This window comes from Lepidochelys olivacea, assembly GCF_965140295.1.
Source record: "Lepidochelys olivacea isolate rLepOli2 genome assembly, chromosome: 1".
Taxonomy (NCBI): domain Eukaryota; kingdom Metazoa; phylum Chordata; order Testudines; family Cheloniidae; genus Lepidochelys; species Lepidochelys olivacea.
The window spans coordinates 81,634,748-81,648,115 of NC_140411.1; the positions used below are offsets into that span (position 1 = coordinate 81,634,748).

Sequence of the window (13,368 nt, forward strand, 5' to 3'; positions counted from 1 at the left end):
CTTGTGCAGCATACCCCTGAGTGGGTGGAGAAACCTTCAGATGCTTTAACATCGTCATAAGTGTAAGTTGAGTCCGTCCTCTGTTTAAGTCTGTTAATGAGTGTTTGGTTCGTTCCAGCACAGTTAGGGGGCCTGTGCATTCTGCAATACAGCGGACCTCTAGTCTGCAGCCTGCATCTGTGAAATGAAAAGCCCCTGATGATACAAGGTGGAAAAGGAGAATAATATACCTATTTAAAAGAAATCTGTTTTCTGTTTTTATGATAAACTGCATAGTGACAATATTTTAGAGTATGGGGGACTGAGTAGGGGAGAGAGGTTTGAGAGCTGTCAGGAAGGGTTCAGAGTGTTTGTCGCTGGGGCATGGGCTTAGCAATGGGCCTGGGGCATTTGTCAGTGATGAAAGGAGTAATAGTCCCTTATCCACTAATGGTGTTTTCCAAACCTCCTTCTGTTGGGTGATTCAAACTGGTCTCTTTCTCCTAATCCATGTCCATTTGGCTCCCTCAACAGTATCTTCCTTATAGGAGATCTGATGTGGATCTAGTAGCCTTGTTTCTGACAAAGGCTTCATGCACCTTAGTTTAGCATTGAAACTTGCTCAGCCTGAGAACGAGTAGAACTGTCTTGGCTCATTAAGAGAGATCGTTGTACTCCTGTACAGTGTCACTAATAGAGTACAGGTCATTGCTTTCCCCACTGTGTCAGGTAATGAGAGATGCTCTCAATGCCAGACAGAACAAGGGAAGATTTTACATATGGTCACACACACTACACATTCAGAGGCAAATTCAGCAGCCTTGGATGACTGCAGAATGCACTGGCCTAGAGCAGAAGTCTATCAATGCATGGATTTATATACCCAGCAGGTCTGGAGAAGAAAAATAGCCATCTATATTTTGAGAGATACAACTGAATTTTTAAAAAACACCTTAATAAAGATGGATTTTTCCCAGATTCAGATATAACAGATAAACTTTTTTTTTTTTTTTTAGAACTATGGATAAGATTTCTACATTTGTAACTAAAAAATAGAGTAAATTAGAAAGCATTTTAATGCCTCAGTGGATGGCATGAAATCAGCAGCAGTAGTATTTCCCTGACCTGAGGGCTCTTTGTTTTGAGTTTCATGTCGCTTGTTGCTGGGAAGTGTCAAATTAGCCATAAACTCATGTATTGGTGGTACCTGTAGTTTAGTGTGTATATTATCAGGTGACGGGGAAGGAAAGTAAGTGTTGACATCAAAACAGACCAGAGTTTTTCTTAAAATCTTAGTAAGTACTCAAATTAAATGTTCAAAACAAATCAATTTTAAATATAGCTGTTACAATTCTTTCTTCATCTGTGTAACTGTAAGGAGAACCTCATGAGAGAGTGTACATATTGAAAATGCAGTAACTTTTTTTTAAAAAATAACTATTTTTGTTTTCATAAAAGCTTCAGAGCTTTAACAGTTAGTGCTATTTTCTATTACAATGTTTGGGAACAGGGAGGAAGTAATGTTTGACAATGACATTAGGCAGCCTTATAAATTGAAACTTCAATAATTTACATTAGCAAAATGATATTGCTAGTGACTTGGCTGGCTTATAGCAAGTCATAGTAATGTGTATTTTTCCCAACATAACTGTTACAAATATATCATAGCTGCAGCCTTGGGTTGTGTCATTGTGTTCTTAGTGAGTAAAGGAGCAGCCTAGTTACAAATTTAAATGTAATAGAATTTGTTTGCATTGATTAAGAAACTGTGAACTCTGTTTGCTTCAGCAATTAATTTACCGCTTAAATTCCTTGGATTGCCTACAGGAGACAAGTGTTTGTTAAATCAGGGCTGCATATGTACTTGGATACTCTATCTTCACATTCAAGAGGAGGTTATAATTATCCAAGAATGTTAAGTGATTCAAAAGCTACATAGTCAAAATCATTGTCCTATCCTTTTTTCTATTTCCATCAAACACAGTATAGGAGAATGGAAAGTTAAGGAAAACTTGTTCAGAGCTAAATTGTGGCTAACCCTTATGGACCTGCATGGAAGATTAGAGGTGAACCTTAACTGGCTGCATTAGAGCTACCGAGAGCTAAGCTCACAGAACAGAGGCTGCATGTCAGATAGGAACAAGTGGGTGGAGAGTAGGTGGAGCTATTCTGTCCTATGCACTGGCTACAAAGCTGGCTAGCCATCTGGGGCTATGAGGCTGAGAAGTGTGGCACCCCAAAAAGGATGTCACAAATTCCTTCTTCTGGCCCAAGTGTTACAGTGAATTCTAGGAGATATTGTGCCTAAGACCTCATACGCTCCACCCTAACTCAGGTCTGTACTAAAGGCAAAATCCAGCCTATGATGATTAACACAGTAATACACTAACATTTCAATAGGAGTGCTTTATTAAAGAGAACTAAATTTAATGTTAACTTGAGGTGTGCTGCTGTTTATTCCACAGTTTCATTAATAACAACCAAATTAAAATTTCACACTGTTCTAATTTGATGCAGACCTGGAAAAAACACCAGCACGCTTAGTAGTTTTTCCGCAATTCACAATGAGTTCCTACCAAATGGCTATAATCTTTTCCATCAGTATGTTTAAATGAAATGTGTCAAGTATTAAGTATAAAATTGTTTGTGGATTTTATACTTTGGTCACGAGTTTGGCTAATATGTTCATGTAGGAGGTTCTTTAATAGTTCAAATGATAATAACAAGTGCCTTTTGGAGTAGGTGAATCTGAGTTACATTCCTGTTGCACCTGTCAGGTAGAATAACCATTGAGTAGCAACTCTTAGGTGACGAGTTCTTAGCAAGTTCTTGGGTGACAATTGACTTGTTACATTAATTCCATTCAGTAACATGGTGATATTGGTGCTTTTACCAGGATTTCATTAGGCTGCTTTAATAGTTTACATCTTACTAAAATTCAAGGTTTGGGATACCTATTTTTATTGTTATTGTTACTCCAGCATTGATATAGGCACTTTGAACAATTTCTCTTTGTAAACATTTACACCACATAGCTGGAAAATTCCTTCAGGACTTTGATACTTGCTCTGGCATGTTAGGATGTTGGCAGGTTGTGGCAAGCTAGGTTGTTAGCCACTTTAAAAAGAAGTCAGGTTTTTGCTAGTTGCCCATAATATTGCTGTACTGTGCAAAATACGAATATGAAGTACCACCTGCACTGGACAATTTACAATACAGAAAAGAGAACATAGAAAGATGAGACACACTGGAAGAACCAGAAACAGTCTAGGTAGTTAATTAAAAAGAATCTTTAATAATTTCTCATAGGTTTTATTTCTGGACTTTGCATCTTTGGGTGGTATTTAAATGAGAAGGCGGCTATCATATTGGGGTTGAGAGATTATTTTCCATGCCTTCCTGCTGCATCCATTGTAACAGGCTGCTCAAAAGCACCAAATGATAGTAATTCAAATTAGAGGAAGCAAAGGAGTGATGTAAGTGCCAGCACAGAGTGATAGAAAAACCTACTGGATAGGTCTGAGCAACTCTTGACTTCCCTATTTAATTACAGCAGCAAATCTAAGGCAATTTCACCTCATTAAACTAAGTTTTCCGGGAATTTTCATGCGTTTTCTTCTGGGATAAGATAAACTCATTGGCTTTTTAGGTGTAAAAGTAGATCTCCAGAATTTATATTGCTTTAAGTATTATAGTTAACCTACACAGGTATTATATAGTGGTTATTAAAACAAGTAGTGGAATGTCTTCCTGTTTCAAAATATTGGCCTGAAGCAATCCACCAAAACAAACAACTGCAAAAAGCAGACATGGCAAGGAACACTTAGATCAAAATATCTGTTAAGGTTGTCAGTGATACAAAGTTATGTATATATGCTGTAAAGGACAGGAGAGATATTACAGTTGAACTAGATGAGGATAGAAGCCTCCCTGGAGCCAAGAAGAAAAGGGGGAAAATCCCAGTCTCTGGCCAACAGTTACATTAGATAGGATAAAATGTTTTCATAAGGAGATATAAGCCCTCGTAGTCCCTGACTGAAGGGATTTTGGAAGAAATTTCCCCTATAAACAGATGACTTCATAGTTGTCCACTATAGGATTTCTTCCTCACTTGAAGTATCTGTTACTGAAACTATATGATCTTCTATGGAGTCTTGGAGAGCATCCCCAGAGGAAGAGAAGTTTCTCGTAATTTTCCTCCTAAAAATTTTATTGCAGGAGCAGAACCCTTGAAAATACACCTGGATTCACACACCAAAGCTCTACAAGCGAGCAGTTTTTAAAAACAGGTTCACTAGTATTACTGCTTGTACTCTTCAAGTGCATTCTCTGAAATATGGACTTCTCCATATGTTTCCAGTTTCAGTTGCTCAAGTTTCTGAAAAATTCTTTCTTAGCAGAAACTTGCTATGCATCATTGCGTCTCAGAGGCAAATATTTTGGAAAATATACTCCAAAAATACCTCAAGGTTACAATCTGTTACAATCTGCAGATGGAACCAGAGAGACCTGTAGATCTTTCAGATTAACAGGGAGTTTATCCCCAGGAGCATTAGGCTGTTTGCCACTTTAGCTAAACATTTCAGTTCTCCAGCAAAAGTTTTCTAATACAAAACCATTCAGATTTTTGCTTTGGTGTGGTTTTCCCCTAAAGTCAAAAATACCGATTATAATGAAGGACATGTTCTTTTACAGAGAATGGTCTGAAACCTCAGACCACTCTCTGTTTCTGTCTTCAGCTTTGTTCTTATATGTAGTGGCTGAAGTAGTAAATAATTATGCCTGTAATGTTTTGGTTTTTTTTAAAGAATCAAATCTATCCATATTTCATGGCAACTTCTAACTGGGCTTAAAAAACAATAGCTCTGACTTTTAATGACTACATTATTTCAGATTAAAATTGTATTGCGTGTTCTAGTCAGAAATACTGAAATTTTTTTTCTCCTTTGCAGGCAAGAAGAGACCAATAGAAGACTGAAAAATGTAAGACATGTTTACCTTAATGCTTTCTGAAATGATTTCACACTTACTCCAGTTTACTCTTTTAAAAACTTCTCCAGTCATGCTGTTGTCATTCTTAGCTTAGTCTTCAGCTGTTCATGTGTCTGATGTAGATTAATTCTACCTTACTGTGTCTCTCTTCCTGGTTTACTTTACTAAAAAAAATTAATTAGAAACAGTAATAATTAAATATTCGCTCACTGACACACATCTGAATGGAGCACAATGGTAACTGTTCAGCTGATTCTGATTGAGACAGCTTGGCAAATATGTACAAAAAAGGGATTTTACACTTCATTATGGAAAACCTGAAAACAACCACAGCAGTTTGTGTTCAAACATTTTTGCACGGCATGCTGTTTAATAGTTAACTAATGAACTTCTCAATTTGTTTTTTTGGTTTTAGGTTTTGATTACATTATACTGGCTGGGGAGGAAAGCAAAAAACAACCCTGGTTACAATGGTCCAAACCTTAACCTTAAAGCATTTGAGAAATTACTAGGACAAGCTCTGACCAGGGTAAGAAATCCAGATGGAATAGTAATTGCTATGGACTTTTGTAAGGCTGAGTATTAAATGTATGCTGCATAGTTTGCCATATGCTGTGCATTAGAGATGTCAACTCCAAACATCTCTTTGGGGTTTAATTACATTTTTCTTGTAGAAAGATGGCAGATATTTCTCCTCACATTTTTTTTTCTAATGTGCTTAAGAAACTTCAAGCGTATTTGGGTTCTTCCACTACCAGTTTAATAGTGTGTATAACATGCACTATGTAAAATACTACCTGCTTCTTAAATTGCTGAAAAAAATAACTGCTCAAAACAAAAAAAATAACTTATTCCTTTAGGCCCTCGAAGAATCCAGCAGTCTGAAAAGCAGTGGCAGGGATAGCGGGTACGGTGATATTTGGTACATTGACCGTGGAGAAGCATTTTCACCTTCCACTAGCCATAAAAGAGACGATTCTTTCGATAGCCTGGACTCCTTTGGTTCAAGATCCTCCACAAGCTTTTCATCAGATATAACCTTGAAGGGTGGCAGTGAAGGTATTTTTGCTTATTAGGGTTCTCTGTTAATTTATGGATTGTTGGAGACAGATTGGGGGAAGAAAGTGTATGGACCTAATATTGCAGCTGCTCAACACGTTAAATTCCCACTGATTTCAAAGGCAGCTCCAAGTCAGATGCTGCTGCAGTAGGTACTGGGTGCCATATCAGGATGTTTTTGCACGAAGAGTTATTGACTAGCTAGCAACTGGCTGAAAACAAATAATCTAGTCACACAAATGTGTCTCCAGTTGGACTGTTTGGGACTTTTGCCCCACTGTCCTCTCTTGCTCATTTTTAAATTGTGGGGCGGGTTTGGCTGCTGACCACTTGCCTATCACCAGGTTTTTCTCCTATCCCACACTGCTTTGATTGGAAGTGGGATTGATTTTACTGTTGAACTGCATGACTAATAGTGCTTGCAAAAAATTTTGATTTGAAAGTTTTTGATCATAATAAGCCTTCATGGAAAATTTTCATTTTTTCCAAAAACTTTCAACATCATAACCAAAACTGAAAAATAAAAAGTCTTCTATTTATTTTAATTAATACACACCTAACATTTTTCAACCAGCACTAATGATGGTTTTCAGATATTAGAATCTCCACAGGTGTGTCTAGTTTCAAAGGAGATGCTACATGAGATTGCTTTCTGTGAAGAACTGGAATGCCTTTAACTTATTTAAAAAATCCCAAACAACTAAGGTGTAAAATGTGGATTATTCTACATATTAAGTTAAGGCTATTCTTCTGTGTATTCACTGTTCCAATGGCTAGAGCACTGGACACTACCACTGATTTGTTGTTTAACTCTTGGCAAGTCACTTTTCTGGGCTTGTTGCCCCATTTAGAAAAGGCGGATAGAAATGCTTTGTAAAGCACATTGAGAACAGCAGATGAAAAGTCTAATTATGCATTTTACAAATGATGTAATACATGCGTAATATAATAATACCCTTTATCTAAGGGCATTCTAGCTCATTTACAGCTAGAGATGTAATTTTCCAGCTCAGATAGACGTATATGCGCTAGCTTTGATTCAGCTAGCACACCAAAAATAGCAGTGTAGTTGAGCCACTACCCTTGCCAGACTAGCTACACTGCTGTTTTTAACAGCTTGGCCAAAGGTAGCACATGTACATCTTCCCCAGAAGGAAATTACATCTCCAGCTCCAGTGTAGATGTACCCTAAATGTGGGACTTAAATCACTAGCAGCCAGGAAGATGGGAAATGAAGCCAAGCTTTACACTTAACACATCCTGTTCTCCTTTGCTTGTATATTTCAACACTTTTAGGTAATATTATTTAAAGATCTTTAGACAGACCTCTTAATTATAAGTCTTTTCTATCTTGTTCTTTTTGTAGGCATGTCATACCTCTAATTTTTTTTCCACATTCCCTCATAAACCAACATCGAAGTGAAATACTTCAAAAGGTTTTCATCCCAGATTTTGAAAATAGATGTAATTTTATTTTGGCTTTTTAGTTTTGATGAAGAAAATTGCCAAGAGCCAAAATTGTTAAATCAAATTCCTTCCGTTATTTTTGAATATAGCATATTTTCTGTAGTTGAATGCTTTTAAATTTCAATGGTAAAGTAAAATTGACTTTATAGGTGTCCAAGTTTTCGGATCTGTTTAAACAGTATAATTTACGAAACCAAATGTGTAAATTCTATGAGCTACTTGGTCAAGGTTTCATAGATTTTTTTTTTTTTTTTTTCCTGGCCTCAGCCAACCTCTTTGGAGTTGTGTTAATCTAATGACATTTCATAAATCAAAAGTAGTATTAAATTTCTCACTAGTACATGAAATGTGCTAACACACAGTCTTTTTGACTGATTTGAAAGGCAGATGCACAACTTTAAAATTGTTTAGTTCTGGAGATTAGCACTTTGCTTTCAGCCTCAAATGGGGAGAGTAAAACATTCATTTACATTTTAACGCTAGTATGTAAACCAATTTCAACCTAATGTATCCTATCAAAGCTTCATGGCGTGCTTCTAAAAATACCTCTGCTGTTATCTTGTTAGTAGCTTTGCATGTTTGCAGGTGAAACTTCTGAAAATACATAGCTCAATCAACTTTATTTTTGTTTATTTTATTTTAGGTTTTAATCAGATTTAAATCTAGAGGATAAACTATGTGCTTTTGGCTTTTTTTTTTTTTAAGGTTGCGAAAGTGACACGGACTCTGAACTGCCTTACAAAATGCATGATTCTGGCAAAGATGACATGTCATATCGCAGGACTGCTGTGATTGAACCAAAACCTGCTACAGAGTTCAATCGTTTCTTACCCTGCAAAACCAAACAGGCATCATATATGCCAGCACCACTCAGAAAAAAAAGGACAGAGAAGAATGAGGACAACAGAAGAAGCTGGGCAAGTCCTGTCTTCACTGAGCCAGATGGAACATTTTCAAGGTACTAGGGTATTATCTAAATAGAGCAAACTTTTGATTTATGGCAAAAGGAACAGACTTATTCATTAAAGCAAGAGAAGCTGCCTTTACTGTAATTAAAAGTAAAGTATATGAGATTTACAAAATAAAAAACATTGTTTCTGTGCATAGCTCGTTGATGAATAACATTGTGATATGGATAAAACTTTAACAGTGGAAATTTATATGATCTTAAAATGCAGAATTAAAGCAAGCAGAACATATGTTTAACTTTTTAGGTTAAAGCTTATCCAGATTTTGTTGTTACTAATCTCTGCTGTCCAGTTTTCCAATTTGTAAATGTACACACTTGAGATTATTGGGCATTTTTGGGGCTTCATCATGACCTAGGTGATTTCACTGTCTTCACTTTGTTCCTGTTTTGGTCAATCTCAGTGGACGAGGAAAGAAACCTTTAGCTTCATGTCAGAATAGCAGAGCAGAATGTGGGTTTACAAATCCAGCTTCCCTGCAGATGATCTATGAGTATGACAGTGGCTCTGATTCAGAAGATGAAAGAAGACTGCCTGATGTGATTATGGATGATTTAGCAAAACGTAGATTCTTAATAAAAAAGAGCCCTGTGAGTTCTGCTGCACCTGGACATCTTTACATCTTGCACAAGGACTCTCCTAAATCTTGTTTGCAACAAAATTATCCAGCTGGTCCATTAGCTGCTGTGCTTGAACCAATGAGGTCAGAGATACTAATCCTAGATCCAAAGTATTGTACTACCAAAATTGCAATCCATAAATAACTGCATCAAAAAGCAACATTTCTAATCAGCATTTGTTTAACGCTGCTGATAAATTACTACATTCTTTGTAGTCAAATTCCTTTCTTTTTATCAGATGAAATAAGATGCTGTTATAACCACTTAACTTTGTTTTAGTGCTGCAGTAATGGAATTAAAAACTAATTTGCTTCATTCACAATTTTGAACTTTTGAGCCAAAAAGCATGTCTCTTGCATATGTTATGAAGTTGCTTCTAAAGTATCTTAACTGATTGGCTATTTTGAACAGTAACCAGAGGAGGCAGAGGCATTTGGACCCTAAAGAGGAAAGCAAGCCAAAAGTTAACATTTCTTCAAAATTCTCCGGCTATTCTGATGATGAGGAGGAAAAGGCAGTAGGCATCCCAAACATTGAAAAAGATGATCTCTATGTTCGCAAACTAAACTCTGCAGTTTCAAACCCAATGGTTTCTTTTGATAAGTTTCTACCTAAATTTTGGACTCCAGAAGAAGAATTGCATTGGAAAAAAATCAAAAAAGGATCCTCTTCCAAACCATGGTATAAGGACCTTCAGGGATTCAGGTTTGTGTGTGCATGCTCCTCTTACATCTCGTGTATGCACAGTGTTTGAGTGCACTGTAGCTTTAAATGCATCAAGAAACCTTTTTTTGTCTGTTTTTTATCAACTCCACTGGCTGTTTCTTTAAAGTTTAACAGCTGGCTTTTTTGTGTCTTATTTGTTGTTCAAACAGAGGCTTTTGCAGGGAAATAAACTGATGTATTATCTACAATAGACAAATGCACCTCTATCTTTTTGTGCTTTGGTCCATAATTACTCTAAATATTAACTTCCGCTCTTTTCCATTCCTCATGCTACTCTACAGTAGAAGGAAGTCTGATTCTGAGGATGAAGATTCAGTCTATAAACAAAGCAATGCCAAACTGACTGCTGATTATGTGGGGGAATCATTGTCCCACATTGCAGAAGGGGGAATCACATACGCCTCTGATCAACGCAGGTTGATATAATTGCATGAACTGTGTACACTTGCTGCATCAAGGGAAACTACTCGTAATGCAACAGTTGAGTGAATTAAAAGTGCAACCCGTGAAGTTACTGTTATCTCTGTACATAGTCACAAGTTGCTAGTTTACTGAAAGGCATAACAGACTGTAAAAGATCGTTGGCTTTGTGTATTGAGCATGTGATCTTGCTGTTTCTACCAAGGTTAATATGCTGTACTATCATTTTAGAGGGGTGGATATGTGCTGCATTGTAGCAAATACTGAATTGTATGTGTGCTTCTCAGAATATTCCATTCTAAAACAAATGCTCCTCTGAATACTTTTTGTCTGCAGTCTGAGTCTTCTGGCAATTAATGATATTCTACCTTCCTCTTTTTTGTTTTATATGCTTCAGTCAGTTTTCATTACTTCAGACCCTCCAAAAATACTCTGATGACTACTTGTCTTCTGAAATGAAGACCAAAATTGATCCTACTTCTGGCCCTAGGGTCATAACATGCAGAAAGAATATTTTTTTTACACCAGGATGGAACCAGAGGGAAACTCTGAATGGAGACCCATATCCAGACTTGGAAAATGACGATTTGTTTGTTCGGAAGATTGGGACTTTCCACATGAATCCAATTGCTCTCCAAGCTTTTGAATACTTTAGAAAATCCTCTGAGCAAGAACCTCTTTTAGAGGGTGAAATAATTCTGCAACCCAGAGAGGACCAACCTGTTATTCCAGACTTAGAAAAAGATGACATGATTGTTCGTAAAGTACAAACACATAAAAAAGAAGTGCCTTTATCAGGTGCTCCAGACAAATACCATCCTGCACTCTTTCCTGACCCTTGGAGTCTTCCACCAGAAATCCAATCCAAATTTCTTTGTTTACTTGACAAGACTAACCCAACAGAAGATGAAAAAAATGGTGGTAGAGTCTTATCACCCTCTTTGCAGCAGAAGAAGGATGACATGCTGACTCGCAAGATTGAGTCCTGGAAAGTAGGAAGTGTTCTGCAGCCAGTCAGTTTTACTCCAGGTCCATGCAGCGAAGAAGACTGGAAAAAATGGGAGGCTATCAGAGAGGCCAGCAAAGTTAGACACAAGAAACGCCAGATGGTTGAGAGGTCAGGTTGTGTCCCTGTGTGGAGAGTGCTTGTGTCTGAGTATTTGAAATCTTCCCATTAAGAAAAGCATCATCTTGTACTGAATGGAACCGTGCATGTAGTGTGAAACTGCAATGTATTTATTTTGTGTAGTGGTGGAAAAGCTTATGACAGGGCAATACCGTATTTTCAACATGGTTTAGATTATTCGATTGCTTCCAGTAATGTATATTGTATAATTTGAGACTGAAGGAAACATGCGTCTTTCTATGATTGAGCAGGAATATGAGCACTTCAGAGACCAGGGAAGGCAATGTCATTTCTCTACACTAGTGTACACACATTCCTAAATGATCTGTGTACGTTATTGAAGGGTCTTAGGAAATAGAAGCTCTGTTAATACTGCTTATGAGCTAGGATTTAAAAAATTTCCCAAGGCTCACTCGCCCACAGCTCAAAGGGTACTATACTAGATGAACAATGCCTGTGCCATGACCCTAAAAAGCACACTCCCAAAAGGGGGTATGTGTGTATGTATATATTTAACTTCCTCTAGCCCATCTTCGTTTCTCTAGTCAAGTCTTCCCTTTTTTCAAATCAAATGTGTCACCATTTAATGCTCAACTCCTTGCCTGGCTCACTCAGAGCCTTGCTATCCTATCTGCCCTCTGTTTTAACTGCTGCCCAGCCCTCTTTCAAACTCTGTGCTCACTCAGAGAGAGTGGGTTTTTCAAGTCCTCCTTATCGCTGAAAATACGGAATTGCAAGTTGCAATTTTTCTCATTCAGCATCCTTATTTCATAACTGATACAATTTTGTGTTCCAGCTAATATTGTGTATGTTGTTAATTTTGAAGCTTAACACAGCTAGACAAAACTTACATTTGGTTAAAAGTATTTCTAAAACACCTGAATATAATTGACTTCTAAGGCTATTTCACTCAATAAAAATTATATTTATACTCAATGTCTTCACTAAGTATTTTAAAATTTAAAAAAAATTAATTCAGTGCATCATATTGGATGCATCTCGTTCTGCATCTTAATGTGTTAAGCTGAATGCATTTTGGCATTCTGTTCATTCATTCCATTTATTACATGCATTAAAATTAGGAATGGGAAAATTACTTTGAACAAAAATATAACCTTTCTGAACCAAACTTTGTCTTAGGACTCAGTTCAAAATAGTCATCATTTTTTGTCTGCACTTCCTGGTGTTAGATAGCACTGGAAGAGGCAATGAGTAATAACTATTAGACTGTTCATGCATTATTTCCAAAACAGAAAATGCTAGGAATTGTGATAGGGACCTTTTCGTATTGTGAGATTTTTAAGCTTGACTTGCATCTGAACTTTGAGGTACTGATCCAAGCCTGTAACTCTTGATCTTTTGTTGTTCTCCCATCACTTTAGTCAAAGTGCTTCTGCATCAAACTTCTAAATGTTCTCTTACAATATAGGTAAGACCCTGAAATGAATTTTTTTGGTTTTCTGATTTCTCAGACTGTTTCAAAAGCTTTCTGATGAGGATGGGTAAGTTTATGATAAAATACAAAAATTTCACCATACTATTTGTTTTGTGCATCTTATTAAACTTTTCCAGTAATTTTTATGCATGCATAATAGCTAAAAACTCTTGCTCAGAGCACCTTGTGCATGCTGCTTTGTAGTTCTGGACTTGAGTAATTTCCATAAGTTATAGGAAACACAATAGCTATACTTCAGATAGAAGCTCATTGTAGCATAAAATATTGCACATATAGTAAATAAATTGCAATGGCTGCTGTTGTCAAGCTTTTAAAAATCAGTTGTGAAATTTCACTCTTGCTGAAACTTGTGTGTTTTTCCCCCTATATTCAAATTGGATTTTTAGAGTTTTAACAAATCTAGAGTAAAGCTAGTAAATATTTCTTCTTCTTTAATGGAGGGTACGGAGAAGAATACTGAAGTTGATGTGAATTTAAATACCTATGTTTATCCTGGTAAGAAAGTATAGGAAGACATCTCAACTGGCCAAGGTCCAAATGTGTGGAATAAATCAC

General features: G+C 36.8%; 1 protein-coding gene across 5 annotated transcripts in view; it reads left to right on the top strand.

Moving 5' to 3' along the window:
* Nucleotides 1–13,368, top strand: part of LMO7 (LIM domain 7) — a 172,176-nt gene that overhangs the window by 113,833 nt on the left and 44,975 nt on the right. For 3 of the 5 annotated variants that reach the window (XM_084652450.1, XM_084652452.1, XM_084652453.1), the window contains exons 5-9: nucleotides 4,932–4,962; nucleotides 5,387–5,500; nucleotides 5,832–6,030; nucleotides 8,203–8,455; nucleotides 12,830–12,859. In XM_084652450.1, the coding sequence (XP_084508576.1) occupies nucleotides 4,932–4,962; nucleotides 5,387–5,500; nucleotides 5,832–6,030; nucleotides 8,203–8,455; nucleotides 12,830–12,859 (627 nt within the window). Of the gene's footprint in view, nucleotides 1–4,931; nucleotides 4,963–5,386; nucleotides 5,501–5,831; nucleotides 6,031–8,202; nucleotides 8,456–9,496; nucleotides 9,791–10,092; nucleotides 10,228–10,628; nucleotides 11,349–12,829; nucleotides 12,860–13,368 lie in introns of all 5 variants that reach the window. The other 2 variants (XM_084652454.1, XM_084652451.1) reach the window with 2 other exon arrangements.